Raw genomic sequence first — 20,237 nt, 5'->3', positions numbered from 1 at the left:
GCGACAACTATTATCACCATGGATGCGTTAATATGAGTAAAGACGATTACTCTAAATTGACTGTAAGATTAAAAAGTTCATGGAAATGCCCGGGCTGCAAAGCTTCTCGTAAAAAGGGGGGGAACAGTGAAACACCTTTGAAGCAGACCGACGAGGATGTCGATTCTCTCTATATTACCTTAACGGATAGTCGTTTAAAAGAGTTTGAGGCAGACTTGTTATCCAAGTTCAGCAACATGTTGAGGACTTCAATACAGGAAAGTATGAATCTGGAATTTTCTGCAATGAGGGAAAAATTAAATCTGCTTCCGGAACTTATAAAGTCTGTCGAGTTTATGTCTTCAAGATATGATGAAATGCACAAAGAATTAACGGCACTTCGTTCCGAAACCACAGAATTGCGTTCAGAAAACTCTAAATTGCGCGAATCGGTCGGAAACTTAAACGCAAGAGTGGCGAATATTGAACAGCATGCTCGTGATAGCAACGTGGAAATACAGTGCCTTCCTGAATACCCAAATGAGAACTTGGTCAACACTGTTGTACAATTGGCAAGAGTTGTGACTTGTCCGCTTGAAGAGAAAAATATATTACTGTGCACGCGAGTTGCCAAATCGAGCCCTGAGTCAAGCAGACCAAAAAGCGTAATTGTAAAACTGTCTTCTCCGCGTGAACGGGACACCTTGTTAACAGCATGTTTGAAGTTTAACAAGAAGAACCCGTCAGATAAGCTAAACAGTTCACACTTGGGGATGGGCGGCGAAAAACAGCAAGTATACGTAACGGAACATCTATCCCCCATGAATCGAGTCTTACAAGCCAAAGCACGTGCATTCAAAAAGGAAAAGGGCTTTAAGTACTTATGGGTGCGCAATGGTCGAGTTTTGCTAAGGAAAGACGAATCCTCACCTATTATTTGGGTTAAAAATGATAACATACTTCTAGAGCTGAAAGAGTAAAACATTAGGAAAAAGATTTCTTAAGTTGGCAGTTAAGCGTAACTTGTTTTGTATAACTTTTAATTTAAGATGTTTAGTTTAAATTTGTATTATCAAAACTGTAGAAGTATACGTGGTAAGTTAGAAAGTTTATATTTGTCTAGCTTAGGCAGTGATTACGATGTTATTATTATTACTGAAACTTGGCTAAATGATAGTGTTTTGGACACAGAGGTCTTGCACAGTCATTATAGTATATACCGTAAGGATCGCTCTTTTAGAAATAGTTCCAAACTTGACGGGGGTGGGGTACTGATCGCTGTCTCAAAAAGGTTCAGTTCGTACAGACAATCCAGTTGCGAGAGCAGAAATTGTGAGGATCTATGGGTAACCATTACAGTTACTACCCACGGACGACCTGTAAATATCCACATCTGTGCTGTTTACCTCCCAGACGTGGTAACTGTAGATAAACTTGATAAACTCTGTGATAATGTTAGTTGTGCTATTTCTAAATTAAAAGATGGTGAGGTTTTTATTGCAGGCGATTTCAATATAGGTCGGTATGTGGACTGGTTAGCTGGTTCTAATAGTTCTGATTACTGCAGCAAAATGGCCATGAAGGATAATGACTTAGGTTATGGCAAAGTTCTTTCCGATTTCATGTCATTACATGATCTCCAACAGTTTAACGGAATCCGAAATAAAGATGAAAGATTGCTGGATCTCGTTTTATCTACAATGAACAATATATATATTGAAATGTGTAACGATCCTCTTACCAATATAGATGTTTATCACCCTGCACTTTCGATAGAATTATATTTTACATCGATTAGATTTTTGCCAAAACTGTTAGTTAATAAGAAAAACTTTTTTGTCGCTGATTATACTAGTATAAATAAGGAACTGGATAGCATTGACTGGGACACAATTTTGAATTCATGCGAGAATGACGTAAATCGGATGGTAGATCATTTTTATTTGAAGATTCGCAATATTATTGAAAAATATGTTCCATCACGTAAATCCACACGACGCCAATATCCAGTTTGGTATACTGGGAATCTTATTAAACTCATCAAAGAAAAGGAAAAACTTAGAATTACCTATAAAAAATTTAAGAATCCTCTAGACGGATTCGAATATAACCTAGCACGTCACAGATGCCACTGTTTAATTAAATTATGTTATTCAAAGTATATGCGGTCGGTAGAGGATTCTATATCAAACAATAACATGAACGTATTTTGGTCTTACGTTAGTGCGAAACGTAAAAATTCTGGTACAATGCCGAATGAAATGATTTTGAACGGGAAGAAACTATCGAATCCTGTCGACATATGCAACGGATTTGCAGAGCAGTTTTCTTCTGTTTACGTTTCTGACCCCTCGACTTCCTCTAAGAATATCTACTCCAATAAGAATTGTAATTCAGAGCACATTGTTTGCAGTAATACTTTGGGAGGCTTTTTTATCACAGAGAGCGATATTGTGAGCGTAATAAGGAAGTTGAGAAAGCAACAAGGAGCTGGTCCTGACGGCATACCCGCTGTCTTTATTTTGAATTGTGTGAAGGCTATTTCACGACCTCTTGCTTTAGTTTTCAACTGTTCGTTGGCGACGGGTACATTTCCCTTATTATGGAAGATAGCAAATGTAATACCGATACCAAAGAGTGGTGATGCTAGGGTTATATCTAATTATAGACCAATTTCCTTGCTTTCACTTTTAGGTAAGGTTTTTGAGTCCATCGTCTGCACAGTTTTATCGGCGCATCTGAGACCACTAATTGTTTCCGAGCAGCACGGTTTCCGCAGTAATATGTCTACGGTATCTAACCTGGTTTGCCATGTTCAGGAACTATCAGAGGCAATTGATAGCGGCTTGCAGGTTGATGCTATCTACACCGATATTAGTAAAGCATTTGACAGAGTGGACCACAATCTGCTAATCGAAAAACTGGATGGTATTGGTATTCATGGTATGTTGCTTTCTTGGTTTCGTTCATATCTGTCCTGTAGATCGCAAAGAGTAGTGGTCGGTGGGCACGAATCGTCAATATTTGCAGCGCCATCAGGTGTGCCGCAAGGTTCACACCTAGGTCCAGCACTTTTCTTAGTTTTTGTTAATGACGTATCGAAAATTATTCATCACTCTAGTGTCTCCTTTTTTGCTGATGACCTTAAAATCTGTAAAATTATTAAAAACGATTGTGATTCGCGGCTATTACAGGAAGATGTTACACGCTTGGCAGTTTGGTCCACTGACAACAGACTACCTTTAAACATTGGGAAATGTAAGCACATAAAGTTCACTAAAAAGGTTCATCCACTGAGCACCTATTACGAAATAGAGGGAACGGTCTTAGAAGAAGTGTGTGAAATTAGGGATTTGGGTGTGGTCTTAGATTCCAAATTAACATTTAATACACATTTAAACAATATAATTAAAAAATCATACCGAATGCTAGGTTTTGTATGGCGCAATTGTAAAAAATTCAGGACCATAAAGCCCTTGATGATTTTGTATACATCCTTGGTGAGAAGCTTGATGGAGTACTGTTCCCCTGTTTGGAGTCCCCACTACAAGTGCCACATCGATAGATTGGAACGAATTCAAAAGAAATTTTTGTTTCTAGTAACGGTACATCAGCGTAAGTTATCTGTGGTTGGATCATATAAAAAAAGGCTCGAGTATTTCAAGTTTACTTCGTTAAGGGATAGGCGCTGGATTGCGGACCAAGTGTTATTGTATAAAATTATACATGGTCATATTATATGTCCACAATTGCTGGCTAAGTTAAGATTCTCGATACCACGATCAAATGCTAGATTACAAAATTTCCGCCCTTTTTTAATCAGGAACTTTAAAACCAATCTTGGATTTTTTAGCGTTGTACCTAGAATGTGTCGTGAACATAATAACTTTTATAAGGAATCCAAAGTCGATTTGCTATCCTGTTCCTTACCTAAATTTAAAAAAATATTAAATAATTTTGTGAATGTTCGTTTGGCCGAGTGATCTTTAACCATTTAAGTTAAGTGTTGTTTTATTCTTTTTAGGATTTATTTCTCTGTTGTTTTTTTTTATTTTTTATGTAGATTGTCGTCCTTTGTAGCGTTAATAAAGTAGCATGTTGTGTTTGCCTATAATTGGACGAGCACTTGTCCAGTATTTGTAAATAGGTTAAGTTATATGTAAAAGTGTTTTTGTCTGTTGGCAAACCTAATAAAAAAATAAAAAAATAAAATAAATAAAATAAATAAAAATATGCAGATTATCAAGAACTACATTTCGCGATTCCTTCCGCGTAGAATCTCTTTTGCTCCTTCAGAGCATTGAAGAAAGTTTATTAAAATCATCACTAAGTACTTAGTACTTTTTCATCATAATAGATTTTATGATATTTCGACGGCCCGATTACTCTAGTTATACTAGTGGCCAATCAGCCGTGACAGCAAACACTTCAGAAGCCTGAACCGATCCCGCTGGCGTGGTCGACGATTTCCCTCATTCAGCGCTTATCGCTATCGTCCCACAAATTACGATTAATTCTTTCAAATATTATCCCCTCAGACGACGTCATGAGCCAAGGTTCGCGCCCAATTGGGCGCCGTGTCTTAAATTTTGTGCCGGGTGAGAGCCCTCAGCGCTCCCTATTTGCTCGGCCAAGTAGCTAATGCCATGTGTGGCAAATCTACAAGAAGTAACCTCAAAAAAATTACAGTATTTTGAAGACACAACGTCAACCTTAGAAAAAGATTTTACGATAAATTCTACGCGTTCTTATATGACAATGGATTGAATGAATTGACTGAATAACAGTTTATATACTATGTGCGTACTAAGTACACAGTACTCGTACCAATGTAGTATTAGTATCTTGAATATCGTAGCATTTAAACATCTCAACTTAAGCCCGTATTAATTCATCGAGCAACGATCACTTCTCAAAGATAATGGCTGAGTTATGATGATTATCGTTATATTAAAGTGAATCATCTTAAATCACGACGCGAGCGCAGTTTTGCGGTTGGTTGACCTAGAACTATGATGTTTATTTTTTTATTATCTTCAACTCATACTTATTAGCTTGAAGTTGTACGAGAGCCGTGGTAGCTCTGTTGGAAAAACGCTTAACTCCCTTTGTGAGGTCGCAGGTTTGAATCTAGCGCTAACGTAATCTTATCTAGGTTTAGGTACCTACTTACTTAATTTGATTAGGTTATGTGAAGTCAAAATAATAATTAAAAATTGAATTGCAAATTGGTTTTCGAAATCTCTTGGCTAAGATATATCATATAAAGTAGTATGCGATAAGTAGTTTGCTAAAAAGAAACTACGTACTTTCAGATAAGTATAAATATCTATATTATTCTTTCAGACAATGGGGTATGAAACGTTATCTTACACATAATCGTGAATTTTGGCACTTCAATAATTATATATATCCGATGGGAAAATATCTTCCTACACAATAAATACCTTAACACACTTACTCATTCTTATTAGCAAGTAGGTACCAATAATATGGTACAAATATCGCTTCATAAAAGTAAAGTTTGGGCAAGTGCCTATTTAGTATTTTTCACGCTTTATTTTTTACCCGACGGCGAAGCCTACCAAAAGGAAAGGTATGTGTTGACCGCAATGTATGTATGCACGTCTGTTACCACCTTGCTTCTAAACCACCTGTCAGAATTTAACAAATGAGGTGTCACTAGAAGCGTCTTAATTGTCCGGTGGTTTTAGGCTACGTGACGTCACGCTAAATTCAATGTGGCGCCCTCTAGAGGAGATAAACTGAGGACGAAACAAATTTTTATTTAAGGTGATACGTTCCAGTCAGCTAATTAACGTTGGGCCAGCAGATGGCGTTACTTCTGATGTTTTCGTATTTTTTCCATTTATTCGTTCAGTGTTTAGTTCTGACCGGATCCCTATCCGTTTTCCTGTAGTAGTACGTCAACTTTTGTATGGACACCGGATCACTTTAAGGCTCAAGACAGACGGACCGCATTTCAACTGCAATCCGACTGCCAAATTGCATATTCGGAGAACGCGTGACTAACATCATAGTGTTCCGTGTTCGAATCCCGGCTCAGACTTTACGCCACCGAGTTCTATGAATGAACTTTATGAGTTGAAATTCATATTTGGATCTTATTGAGGTTTATATCAAAAGCAAGTTTTCTATGTATGATAGTGGCATGTTCTATTTTCACTTACTATTTTTCCATTGTCTGTATACTAATTTTCTCTTCTATATTATAACTATTGTATTTTAAACATAACGGGTTCTTACCGCGTCTAAAGCAGGGATTTGAGACTCCCGATATATCGACACTGTTGCAAGTGCCATGAACACAGAATGACGTCATTATGTGTTTTAATAATAATAATAACCGCGTAAACTTAAAACTATTGTATTTGTGATGCGGTGACTTATTATTTCTCTGCAACCTCAACGCTAAAGCCCTGCTGGTCTGCCCTAACCCTGACAGATCTGTTCCTGGTTAATGGTAATAGGCTCGCCCTTATGGGACTTAAACATAACTGGCGAGGTGTGGGTGTTGTACTACATTTCTGCTTACACTTTTATGTTGAGTTAAAAGCTCTGGTGTTACGCACGGCCGACGTTTCTCTGTCCCAATTCCTACTCAATTCCCGTGCTTCGAATAAAAACGCCATTACACCAATAACTGGTATCTCCTTTGTCAATTAGGCTCACGTATGCCAACCAACTAATTCTTCAGATAAAACCATCTCGTACTAATCACACGGCCTGAATTAATTTATACGATTCTTAATCGAGACCGGCTGTATGTGATGAGGAGAGGTTTGGACTATTAGACAGGGTAAAAAATTTTTTTTTTTTTTTTTAATAGGAAGTCGTCAATAACTTCAGACCCAGAGTAAACCTGAAGAAAATAGGAAGGGTTTATAACATTTGTTATTGTTTGTAGGTTCTCAAGACCTTTAAGTAGTGGTAAATAGGTGTAGAGCTCATTTAGCTTAGTTTATCTATGACAAAAATAATAATTTCGATCACTGAATGGCTTCTATTGTAGCCGCAACGTATATTTCCCTCATTCAGCACTTCCTTCATTCAGCGCTTATCGCGATCGACCCTCTAGAGTCGATTAATTCTTTCAAATAATTCTTCCTCTCAGACGACGCCCTAACCCGAGGTTCATGCCCAACTGAGCACCCTCAGGCCTGTTGTCTTAAATTTTGTACCTGGTGAGAGCTCTCAACAAGTAATTAATGCCATCTGCAGCAATCTACAATAAGTAGTCGTACATAAAAAAGCAACGTACATAGCGAGGGGCCCAACACCCCTTAACCAACTGCGTGGAAATGGCTTTAGGTATCAGTTTTTAAAAGCTAAATGCGTCCACATTTTGATACCTAACCATACGTCCAATAAAATCAATAATACGTTTATGTACATCATACTACTCGTAAGTCTACAATTATGAGTATCCTGTATTAGACAGCAATGCTATCTACATGTTCATTTCGAATCTGACTCGTTCATCAGATGCAAATCGGCGCAGAGCAGTCATTACGGATTAATGCATTTGCAATAAAAACTGAGCACCAATCACGAACAGGTGGCCCAACCCTAACAGTAGCTAATTGCCCATTAAATGGAGATGGCTCGCAATAGTTATAAATGCCCACTACGGCCTATTCACGTTAACACAATGAAATAGCAAGAATAGCACATTATTAACCCTCGCGGAGTTACAACTGAACACAATTAACTAAGCTACCGACTGTACCTGACCTAACTCAAATGCAAATCGCCCATCACGCTATTTATGGTAAAAAGATTACATTGTGTGAGGGCAATAGCTTATCTTCGCATCTCTGGAATGGACTCACTATTTAATTTATTGCAATAAAATAGATAAATGGTGGTCGCGAGCGTTCCGCGTTCCTATAAATCGATTCATCGGACTTGAATGCCTCCACTACTTTATGTATGACAGATAGCGTATCTCGATACGATCGGAATGCGTCCTCATCTCATGCTGCTTTTAAATTGGTGTAATTTTAAAAAGTACCCACTGAAATGGTAATGGACGCTGTTCGCCGACAAAGGCGTGATAACTTCAAGCTTTGGAACATTGTTGCATGATTCAAATACTAGTTTTATTCAACGAGTATGTACTCAATAGATCTTCTTTGCCCATAAACGTAGGTACAGTAGGACGATTGAATATATGTTTAAATAAACTTTGTAAAAATCTTTGTTCGCTATATATCTGCGAGTTTACTACGACGATTGGCGTGAGACGGTGGAACACTTCTTTTATATAATCTGTCTTTACGTGTCTTTATCTGTATATACGTACTGACAACTGATTTATCTTTACAAAAACTATGACTTACCACTCGCCTTAATAACTTATGGCATTGCATCTATTATTAATAAGTAGAGTCCCATTACCTAACAAAAGGTCGGATCTCTCTTGATTTTATCCAGTTTCCCTTCCTCAGCTTTTCCTCTGATCTACAATTACGTCTTTAAACAGTGATTTCACCGTGAAATGTATAACAGACCAAGCACCATCCCACCGCCGTGTGATGGCAGTATGTGAAGGAATGTACTAACTCAGCTGAGCCGACCACACACCGAATAAGGGAAATAAAGAACCAGACATATCCACCATCGATTTAAAACACTAGATGCGATCAAAAACCACCACAAATAATAAAATAAACACGCCAAATCATCTTTTCCGAGATAATATTAACACAATAATATAAATATGTAATAAATCAAATATGATAAGAAAAGAGGAAGATAAAATATATTTTGTATTATTTGTTCACAACTAAAGAAAACCAGCGGCCCGTTTTATAAATACACTTAAAAATATTAGAAACACGGGAAAATTAATTGAAACGGAAACGAATGCAAAGGTCGTGTTTTATTAATTATAATTATTCAGAGACTTTAAATTAACTTTAAATTAATATGAAAATTGAAACAATAAAAAAATCCCAACTTCGAAACAAACTTATATGTCTACGACAATAAATAGAAAAAATGGCAAAGTGATTGATAGGTCTCATTAGTAGGTGTTCTATAAAGTCTAATTATTGCATTTATACAGCAACAGGGGGCTGAATGGACATGTTCACAAAAACAGGAATAAAGTGATGATAGTACCCTATAAACAGACGCCATTTATTAAGAGCTGCTGTCAATTAGTACCGTAATAATTTAAGTTTTTCTTCACACCACGGGGGTCCATTCAAGAGCGTAGGTGCTTGGCTAAACCACGCCTGTTTATAGCACTTCCAGTTTTTGCTAAGTCCTTGTTGTTTTTATTTGTGCAGACGTGCAGGTGTATAATTTTTATGCGAATGAATAAACTGGACTACATAGTTCTCGGGTGGTCATTTTATGTATTTCATTGGCATATATTTTATGTTGAACAGATAGATTTATACATAAAAAATAAAAAAGATCTTGCATCTCACTAATTTGACAATAAGACGATACTTATCATCTATTTCTCCTTTTGAAAAATCGTTCCGTGCGAGGTCAGGGAAAAGAACTGTCATCTTGCGATCTTCTTCTACTATCGTGTGGGTTGTGAGGTGGATTATTACCAACCTCATCAACCCCGGTGTCAGGGTTACTAATCTGTTGTTCTTGCTATGAACTTTTCCCCTGAAAGTTCATTACATTAAAAAAGACTTACTTAATAAATACATTTAAAATGTACTGTGTAATCATCACTAATTTAAGAACCACGCTCTTGTCGGTGTAGCATTCTCCATGCTACGTTTTAAGGAAAATAGGGCAGTTGTTTATCTGTATTATGCGAAAGGTCACTGACTGACTGGCTCACTTAACGCGAAATCACAGAAGCTATAAATGCTAGGTGTTTAAAATTTGGTGTGTTTCCTTTTGGGATGTAGGTGCTCGCTAGGACAGGACTATGCGAAATTCAACCCATGAGGGTGTAAAAGGGGTTGGAAAAGTTTGGACGAAACTTTTGTAGGTTTTAGTAGGGTTTCATGTGAACGCGGGTAACAGCTAGTAGTAAATAAAACCATTCTGTTCCAGGGATCCGCGAAGCAGCGTTCCTGTACGCGCTGACAGCGGCGGGGGTGGCGCATGCGGTGGCCAGGGCGTGTGCGCAGGGCCGCCTGCTCTCTTGTGGATGTGACCCGCTGGGGTACAGGTATTGTATCATTAGATACTTTATTGTAATATTTATTTTTACGAAGACTTATCTGTCATATAATAGGTTTTTCATGAGGTAACCCTGACACTAGGGTAGATGAGGTCGGTCATTGAACTTAAAACCCACACGGGAGATGATCAGGCCTCCTACCCGCAGTGGAGCAGCATGGTGGAGTAACTCCCCTTGATTGATTGGGGGGAGATCTCATAGTCATAGTTTTGAATTGTTCGCTTCTTTTTTTACCTTTGATGAATTTGCTCTTGGCACCAGACTTGTCCGAAGGCATTGACGAGGCCTAAGATGGAGCGAGCTCGCCCAGAAGGTGGCTGTTCACTCTGGCCTTTCGGAAATACAGAAGACGGCAGAGAATTCCACTCCTTAGCAGTGTGCAATATGAAGGACGACGCGAAGCGCTTTGTGCGAATAGTTGGAATATCCACCAAATAGGGGTGGAACCCGGCCGTACGTCTGGAAGTCCGAAGATAAAAGGGTGATGGTGGAATGAGCTCGTGTACATCGCGGGCACACTCCCCGAAGTTCCTTTCACTTCGAATGAGGGACTTTCCAGGCTACGTTCTGCAAAAAAGAAACTTCCAGCCATTATTATTCTGATCAAAATAAAGAGAAGCAATATAGTTAGCAAAATAATACTATATACAGCGTGTTAGTGACATCCAAACGAAAAATTTGAGGTTTGATTCAGACCATGATTCTGAGTCGATATCAAGCGGAATTTTCTGTCGCAAAATTATGGAACAGATAATAATTTAAAAAAACAAAAAAAACAAGAATTTTCCGACATGAAATTCCACTTGATATCAACTCAGAATCATAGTCTGAACCATCCCGCTCAGTATTCGTTACGATGTCATTAACACCCATACTTACTTGTATGGCTACCTGTATGTACTTGTACGGGTTATTAGTTACATCGTAACGAATACTGAGAGGGATGATTCAGCTCATTATTCCGAGTTAATATCAAGTGGAATTTTCCACCGTATAATATCTGTATAATACCTGATCCAAATATCAAGCAACAATTATTTTTATTCACGCCTCTGTCTAGGTACCCCTCCGGGGATAAAGGCGTGATGCTACGCTATGTAGTTAGAGTAAAATAATTGTCTCATTCCAATCATCTGTCCTATGTAGAGCGTCTCACGACCCTCGAGGACGCGCGCGCGGCAACAAGTGGGAGTGGAGCGGTTGCTCGCACAACCTGGCGTACGGCATGGAGTTCTCCCGGCGGTTTCTGGATGCGCGGGAGCAGGACGACGACCTCCAGTCCCGGATCAACGTGCACAACAACAATGCTGGCAGATCTGTGAGTTCAGGGGGGTTAAAACGGCCACATCGAAGCAATTCATCTAAGAAAGCAATATTGCTATTTGACATTTGTTTTCATGCTGCAACGACAAGAGCGTGGCTCTTAAATTGATGATGATGACGACATTTGTTTGCATTGCGCACTTACTTTTATATGCGTAAATGTCAAATTGCAACATTGCTTTTTTAGATGAATTGCTTTGATGTGGCCATTACCATTTCTTCCACGTTCTTCCCAGTGTCATTTTTAAGAAAATATAATATCGCACATGTAATATAAAATTAAACATCCTTGCAAACAATGTGAATTGAAGTCAGATAAGAAAGGTAAATACTAAAAGCACAGCCCCTTGGGCTCTGTAAATCAAAGCTTTAATAGTGTAATAACTGAGATTCATTTCACTTTAATATAAAATAAACTTACAATTAGGTAACAATAGTTTGCACAAATCAGTGTTGTCGACGAACGACAGAACAGCAGTTTCACAGAAAGTAAATTATATGTAAATGTAAATACAGGGTGTTAGTGACACCGTAACAAAAACTTTGAGGGATTATAATCAAATGGAATTTTCCGTCGCAAAAGTATGGAACGTAAAATACTTTAAAAACATACAAGACAAGTTTGATTTTAAAAATTTTAAGGCATATTTCAAGTTTTCAACATCTTATCTAGTACATGCCAGGTATTTATATCAAAATATACTGAACTATAAAAACAAGCTTTTAAATAAACTTTTTTCCTTTGCTAAAATCGTAAAATATTATGAAGTCTACATTGTCAGATTCGTGTACCAGTGACCTAATTACGCCCCTCACGCGACTCGAGAATGCATTTCCTTTAAAACTAGATTTTTAAATTACGGTATATAAAGACAAGCTTTAAAATTTTTTTCGACTTTTTCCATTGCTAAAATCGCAAAATATTATGAAGTAGACTTACTTATACACCTTTCTTTGATGTATTCAAGAGCAAGAGAACGACTGAATTCAAAAGACGCCTCTCCTCGAGCACACTTCAAATTACTTGATTAGAGCAGAGACTGCATAACAACAGTTTGATCATCGTGCTAGGGTGCATACTAATTCCACAACGCATAAACAGATCTCAAACAAAAACGTGAAGTACGAAAATCAATCCAATTACTTAAAAAAGGACACGAAGGACGGAGCTTTGACAAACCGACAAATAATAACAATAGAACGAAAACATAATGACTCAATCATCAACACGATATTACAGACAACCAGTCGTTATCCTCAATCATAAAACAATGTGACACGTACCCTATTTTTCTATTTTGACTTAACGACCACACGAACTATGATGGTGGTATTTTCCAATTTAAAGAGAACTTTGGGGTTTCTCACGAGGCCGAACAAATTGGTACAAGTTGGTTCGAATAGGAGGTCAAGATATTTCTGTCTGTTTCGGGGTAAAATTATGTAGTGTCCAAAATGGTCCAGTGAGGCGTCAAGAATGAGACGCAACACTTATTTAGTTCAAATTGGACAGCGGGCGAGGGGCGTACCTCGGTGTAATCACCCGTGTGGGTGGTCCGAACACCGTTACCACACATATGCCTATAAAATATGGTATTATATTGCATTGGCCTGTTCAGATCACACCCCGTTTTATGTGGTATAAACTGTACCTACACGGCATTAACGTTTAATCGACGAACGAACGATCTTAAAAGGATTTTATTTAGAACGCGCGGGTTGGTTGTTGAGTGGTATTTTGGAATCATTAAAGGAATGAAATAAAAAATAATTGATATCATAAAGATTGCATTTTGTTGATTGCGGATTAAGAGGAATTTGGAATTTTAACGTTTTTAATAACGTGGCTGATGTTCTTGAACTTGTATAAAAATTTAGATACTCCAGACAGAAGAATCACGCGTGTAATCCCCTAATGTAATCCCTACCTAAATAATAATGCAAGTACAGTCACGAGCATTAATATGTATACACTTTGGTACCATGTCACATTAACTTTTTTGACAAATTGAACTGTAAGTCTCACTAAATGTCAAATATGTTAGTGCGACAGAGTCCTAAAGTGGGTACATTATATTGCTCATGACTGTACCTCAGTGGTGAAATTATGAACCATTAGTTGTCACAATAGAGTATTTGACGGGGTCGAAGATAAATCGTGAAATGCTAATCTAGAAATAGAAGCTAGTCTAACATAATCAAAAATTAATCACATTTTTCTTTTTGACTTAGTATTTTCGAATTTTATTTATGCATTAAGTAACAAAAAGAACAACTTTTGACTGCTTTTATTAATGACTTCACAGGAATGTATTAATAATTCGCTGAGCTCAGTGACTGAACTTTTGCTCTTTGATTGTACATACTTATAGCTTTATAAGTCACAGCTCAAAGTAGCTTCCGAGATTCCCACTATTCCGAGTACAAGTCGTAACTTGTCCGAGACGTAAACATGTCCGGCCTTGTCATCCAATAACTCCACAACTCGGACAACACCCGACAGCTAAGCCAAAATACCTCACCTACTGTTGGGGATTACTTCTAATAATTTAATAGGCCTCTTCCGACCAATAATAAACATGTCAGCCGGGGTTAAATATACCAACATAACTTTACAGCTGTATAGCTAAACATCTTATTAATTTACGGCCTTAAATACATCACGTTAAGGTTGAAAGGTCAAGCTGTTAACGGAAATAAAGATTCTTTACCATATTATATTAGACTCCGTAACCAAATCTGACATTTAAAGCGGCATACCAAGTCTTAGATACTTATTAAGGGGATTTACGATTAAGTAATATAATTTACATCTGTATTTTTTTGTTTAATACAAACACGACGTGTAGATACAAATTATTTAATTTGTTATTCGTTTATAGTGGTTAATTATATGGCTGAAGTCGGTGCTTAATTATATTGTGCGGGTTAGATTGTGACATTTATGGAAAACGGTTAAGGTTGGTTTTAGATACTTTTTTGTTAGGATTTTAGATATGAGACTAATTACACCTAAAGGGTATTAAAGCTTAAGAGGAGGTCAAAATAAAAGATTACTTCTATATAAACGCACGCTATTAAGGCGCAGTGATGTGGACAGATATTTCAAGGACACAGATAATTATAGCTTTAGCAATAATAAACTGAAAGTATAAAAACTAAAGTCATGTTTTATATGTCTAATAAGTACTTATTACATTACCATAAACAGGTCAATTTTAAAATTTTCCCTCCTGGAATATCAAACTAAAAGCTTCAGGTAACCCAAATTATATTTGGCTGTCAAATTAGTCAAAATTAAGGGTTAAAAATGCTAAGTTGAAGCCGGTAGCCGTCGAACCATGCCAAAAAATATATTTACTTTTAATTTTAATATCTAGTTTCCTACAAAATACCATTAAAAGGTAAATTAATACGACGTTTTACGACTAAAGCTCGGTTGAAATGGCAATAAAAGAGTCCTCAAACTAATGATAAGTTACAATGTTTTTTTATTACAAGCACTTTATGGCCTTAGTTATTACTAAAACATTATGTCTTTAATACGGCCTCCCAGATGCGTATTTAAATAGAAAATAGACGACAATTAGCTGTAGAACGAGTCAAATAATCTTAGACGTTTATTAACTCGTAAAAGGCAATATTGAATTAAATAACGCGAGTTGTAAATCAAGTTTAGTACATAGAAGAATTTGCCTGTTACCTGATGATTTACAAACACGTCTTGAATAGAATAGTTTCCAACTAGTCAAATCAGTTACTTTTTATTAAACGTCTAAACACGAAATTATTATGGAATTTGTATGAAAAAGCAAACTGTGACGTCTTAGAAAAACATGACAAAATGACGGATATATTATTACATTTTCTTTATTAAAATTCCCAAATAAGTTAAACAGAAAAAAGAAAGCATTTTTGTCAATTTTAGATCTGTTTTTATTTAGTAATCAGAATTTCATAATTTATCTTTGAGCTAGGAAACTACCTCCTATCAATGATAAATGATAGAAATGTATTTATATATGAACATTCCCCAGCTTTCCCTAGACAGGAGTGCTTGGAGTTTGGACTATACTCCACTGCGCTGCTTCACTGAGGGTCAATGGAGTAATACATGAAATAAATTTCTAGTAGTAATTAATATTAATGATCATCCACAAGTATCTAATAAATCACTTTACCGTTTATCGAAACAATAAAGTTATGGTTATTCTTACTAATCGAAGCCGTTGATGTCTTTTTTGTGGGATTTTTAATTTTTTATTTATTTACTTTTTTATTTTGTTAAAAGTATTTATTTAATTTTAATAAAATTATTAAATTATTATTTTTTTTATTATTTTTTTTTTAATTTAATTTTATTTTATTTTTATTAATATGATTTTTTTTTACATTAATATACTTACTTATTTGCTTGGTTATTACTTGCGTGAACAAATTCAGTAAACTCGCGTGAAAACGAGTAGGTATTATAAACACTAACACTTGTCATAGTTTTCAATTCTTCGCTTCACTTCACTCCGAATGAGGGACTTTCCAGACTACATTCCCTAAAAAAATGTAGATGGCGCTGTACAGTATTGCCTTCGTTTAACCCTCTGCTTTCATGCATAAACGTATGAATCTTTTATCTTTGTTTTTGGGTATAAATACCATTTTTATTACAGCAAGGCAAAACACATCTTCTAGTACATTATATATAAACTGCCTATATACGTCCTACTGCTGGGCACAGGCCTCCCCTCAATCAACAAGGGGGGGGGGGGGGGGTATGGAGCATACTCCAACACGCTGCTCCAATGCGGGTTGGTGGAGGTGTTTTTACGGCTAATAGCCGGGACCAACGGCTTAACGTGCCCTCCGAAGCACGGAATCATATTACTTTTTCGGACAATCAGGTGATTCAAGCCTGAAAAGTCCTTACCAAACAAAGGAAAGTCTCACAAAGTGATTTCGACGATGTCCCCATCGGGAATCGAACCCGGACCTCCAGATCGTGAGCCTAACGCTCTAACCACTAGACCACGGAGGCTGTTACATTATCATTCTGATCAAAATAGGTAGCAATATCGATAGTAACATAGTATACGTATCTGATTAAGTAGGTAAAAAATATTTTTATTATATGCCAATGGGAAATTACATAATTATCACGTTTAATCTGTGCGTGCAACGCCATCTGTATTGTGTTTGGGGAACGTAGCGTGGAAAGGCCCTCATTGACGACTGAAGAATAAAACAAAATATTAAAAATATGTTTTCATACGTGTCTTCGGAACATCGACCCTATTTAATAGGCAATATATAACTACTTGCTATATATCAAGTCATACACTTGCATCATACACGTCACATATCACGTCATACACGCGAACCAATCGCATTCAACTAGGAGGAAATGCAATCCCGACTCGAGATCGCAAATTCGAGATCCCGCGGGATTGGACATATCAATCCCGCGAGATCCCGAAATATGTTAGGATGGCTGAAAATGATGAAAACTGCTTGTTTGCGATAGTGATAGTGAGGATAATTAATACAAAATATTTTTTTTGAAAGAAAACAAATACTTACCTTTGTTCTTCAATATTACTAACTAAATAATAAAAAAATTTCTTTGGAAATCAGCATAATCAAATCAAAAAATCTCGAATGGAATCTCGTCATATTATGCTTCGGGATTGATCCCGAAAAATTAGACGAGATCTCGCGAGATCGGGATCCCGCTAGACCGGGATTGTATTCCCTACTCTCAACACCTTCAACTCACCGCACTCAACCGACACTCATTTAATATTACTGCTAATACTTACTATTAATTGCGTATTAAACCACATATCTAAATCGAGAAGAATTTCAATACGTCTCTTGTTCGTACTAAAGACTATTCAAGCAATCAGTACGAGGCTAGGTATTAATATATTTATGTCCATCAGACGTAAACAGGATTTCTAATAGAGATGAAAACTAGTCAGACAAACCACAAAGCCTAATAATATTTAACATTATTAGCACATTTGATATCAAAGTTAGTCCTCAATTAACACCGTAGCGTCCCACAGACGTAAAATTGTGTCGAGCACGGTGGTCCGCTACACGCTTGACCATTGTTCGTGCGACCACCATTTTGTTTTGTTGCTACATAATTAACAGCCTCCCAGTGCGATCTCTGTTAGACACGCTCGGTTATTATAACCCCCGCGATGATATTTTTATTAATGTCAAAATAAAGTCGGTCGCTTTTACACCGACGCGTAATCGGTGGTAATTGAGTCCTGTATTGGGTTAAGATAAATAATAAAATGCTGATTAATAAACAAAGACTTGTCTAAAACTAATAAAAAGAAATTCTTTTTACTTATTTACAAATTTTAATCAAGGAATACGTAATAATAAGTCCGACATTTTATCACGTTTTTCTATGACGTCACAGTGTGCTTTTTCATGCAAAATCCATAATAATTTTGTGTTATGAAGTTTAGTAAAAAGTAACTGATTTGACTAGTTGGAAACAAGCCTAAATGGGTTTTCGTTTTTTTCGTTTTTTGTCGTATTGATTTTATAGTAAATCAATAGAGACGGATACAGGACTCCACGCCAGTAATCTCAAGCGGGTAATACAGAGAAAATATCGTCAGGATATAATTCGCATTAACTTTTGGAATATTTTATTATTAAAAACGAGTAGCAGATATTTTGACGGTCTGTATTTTCTGTTCAGTTTAGTTTTTACTAACTTATAAATTTAAAAGATATATGAATCTTTCAGTTCCCAAAATCTATATTATAGGTACGTATTTAAAACATTCGGAGAACAATTGCGTAGTTTCCTAGGTCAAAAATAAATTATCAAATTCGCATTACTAAATAAAGACAGATCTAAAGGTAACAAAAACATTTAATTTTTCTAATGTGACTAATTTATGAATTTTGATAAAGAAAAATGTAAAAATAAGTGCGACATTTTGTCACTTTTTTCTATGACGTCACAGGTTGCCTTTTCATACAAATTCCATAGTAATTTCGTGTTTTGACGTTTAGCAAAAAGGCAGTGATTTGACTAATTGAAAACTATTCTATTCTGTTCGCCGCGGTGTAACATATTCCCCGAACAAAACTATAAAAGGCCTGGCATTTCGACCCACACAAGAAATTAGGTACACATTAGAGAGCAGAGGTGATAATTACATTACAAAAAATCGAATCCAGTTAATATTTTGTTATGTCTCGATGACTGTTCGATATCGATTTGAATATAGTTCTTTTTTTGTGCGTCTGCGCTCTGATTGCGCATACATATTTGGGATCCACAAACGTGAATGAACTGATAATTGCTTTATTAATTGTTCTGTTTTAGAGAATATATTTAGTCCAAAATTGTTATATTCTTTGACTAATTAATTGATAAAAATATAACATAAACAATATATTATATTCCTTTTGTCATCGGAAGATTACTTGCAGTCATTAATGGTACGGTATAAGAATTCAGAAGATCCACAGCACTTGATATCGACCCGGAATAAATATGAACATTATTATACAATTTATACATTTATATAATAAAAAAATATATTATCCTGTAACGCAATGATGGACTATCCATGCTACGTTCCCCAAAAATAATATAGATGGCACTGTAGAGATTTAATCTGATAATTAACTATTTTCTCATTACCCGGGTACATAATTATTCAATGTAATGGCAGTATGCAAAAATAATCGTTGCATGATATATGGAAGTATTTTTCCTTATTCTGTGATTTGCATCAACTTTGTAAGCGCCTTTATTAAAAATATTCTACATTTCATAATGTAGAGTTGCACGTTTTTAATTGTAGCCATTTTAGACAATAAATGTGTTTCTCTAAGAGGCTGTTATAGTTTTAGCTACTGCAATGTTTGTGCTAAATGACGCAGTGTTTAGTCTAGACGTCGAAGGTCGATGAAAGACGAGTTCTTAGAAGGTGGGCTAATGTCTCAATGATCTTTATAATGTAAAGACATTAGCCAGTAATAAGAATGAGGAAAATTCACCTGCTTATTGTCCCCAAGCGCTTCCTAAAAGTAAGCAAACGGATTGTGTCGTGTCAAAAATATGATTAGACTGTCTGTCTATAGGACGCTGATAAACTGTCACCACCCAATTCAACATAACCCGGCCCATCTTTGGATTCCAAATGTGGCTAACTTCTTCTATCTTCTTCTTCTTTTGAGGTGCATGACCAACCTCATCAACCCTGGTGTCAGAGTTATTTTGAGCCGCCATAGGTTCTGACATGGCTTATGTAAAGAATACTTGCTCACATCATTATGTAGTAACCGGTTCGAAATACAAAGGTACTAGTTGATGTTTAAAAAACCCGATGTGACGCGAAGTGTATCAGCTGACGCATGCGCAGCACGAACTATCGAGTGGTGCGCTGCAGGGCCCACATTAACCCGCCGTATATCATGACCCGCCCGCTGAGGTGAGAACATAATAAGCGGTTCCCAACCATTTTTAATATTCCAGCTTCATTACGACGTATTACAAACGTCTTGGGTGGCGAATTCTATCGCGGACGCTCTTAATACCGGGTTATTAGGGCCGGCCGAGATCGAGAGGCGGGCCGAAACGCGGATTTATTTGAATTTTTGCTCCGACTCAATTTGGGAAATTGTTGTGCGCCGGCGGCGTTGGCGAAATTAAGACGTCAGCGTGATTGCGGCGAGGCGTTTAATTATGTAAATGTTATGAGCTAGTGCGGTG

General features: G+C 36.7%; 1 protein-coding gene across 1 annotated transcript in view; it reads left to right on the top strand.

Annotated features, from left to right (window-relative positions):
• LOC126366131 (protein Wnt-10a) overlaps positions 1 to 20,237 on the top strand; it is a 39,253-nt gene that overhangs the window by 16,238 nt on the left and 2,778 nt on the right. Inside the window, exons 3-4 of the mRNA XM_050009114.1 lie at positions 10,033 to 10,150; positions 11,309 to 11,480. Coding sequence (XP_049865071.1) covers positions 10,033 to 10,150; positions 11,309 to 11,480 — 290 coding nt within the window. The remainder of the gene's footprint in view (positions 1 to 10,032; positions 10,151 to 11,308; positions 11,481 to 20,237) is intronic.

Source organism: Pectinophora gossypiella, chromosome 1 (assembly GCF_024362695.1).
Source record: "Pectinophora gossypiella chromosome 1, ilPecGoss1.1, whole genome shotgun sequence".
In the NCBI taxonomy this organism is placed as follows: domain Eukaryota; kingdom Metazoa; phylum Arthropoda; class Insecta; order Lepidoptera; family Gelechiidae; genus Pectinophora; species Pectinophora gossypiella.
This window is presented reverse-complemented; position numbering and strand designations above follow the sequence as displayed.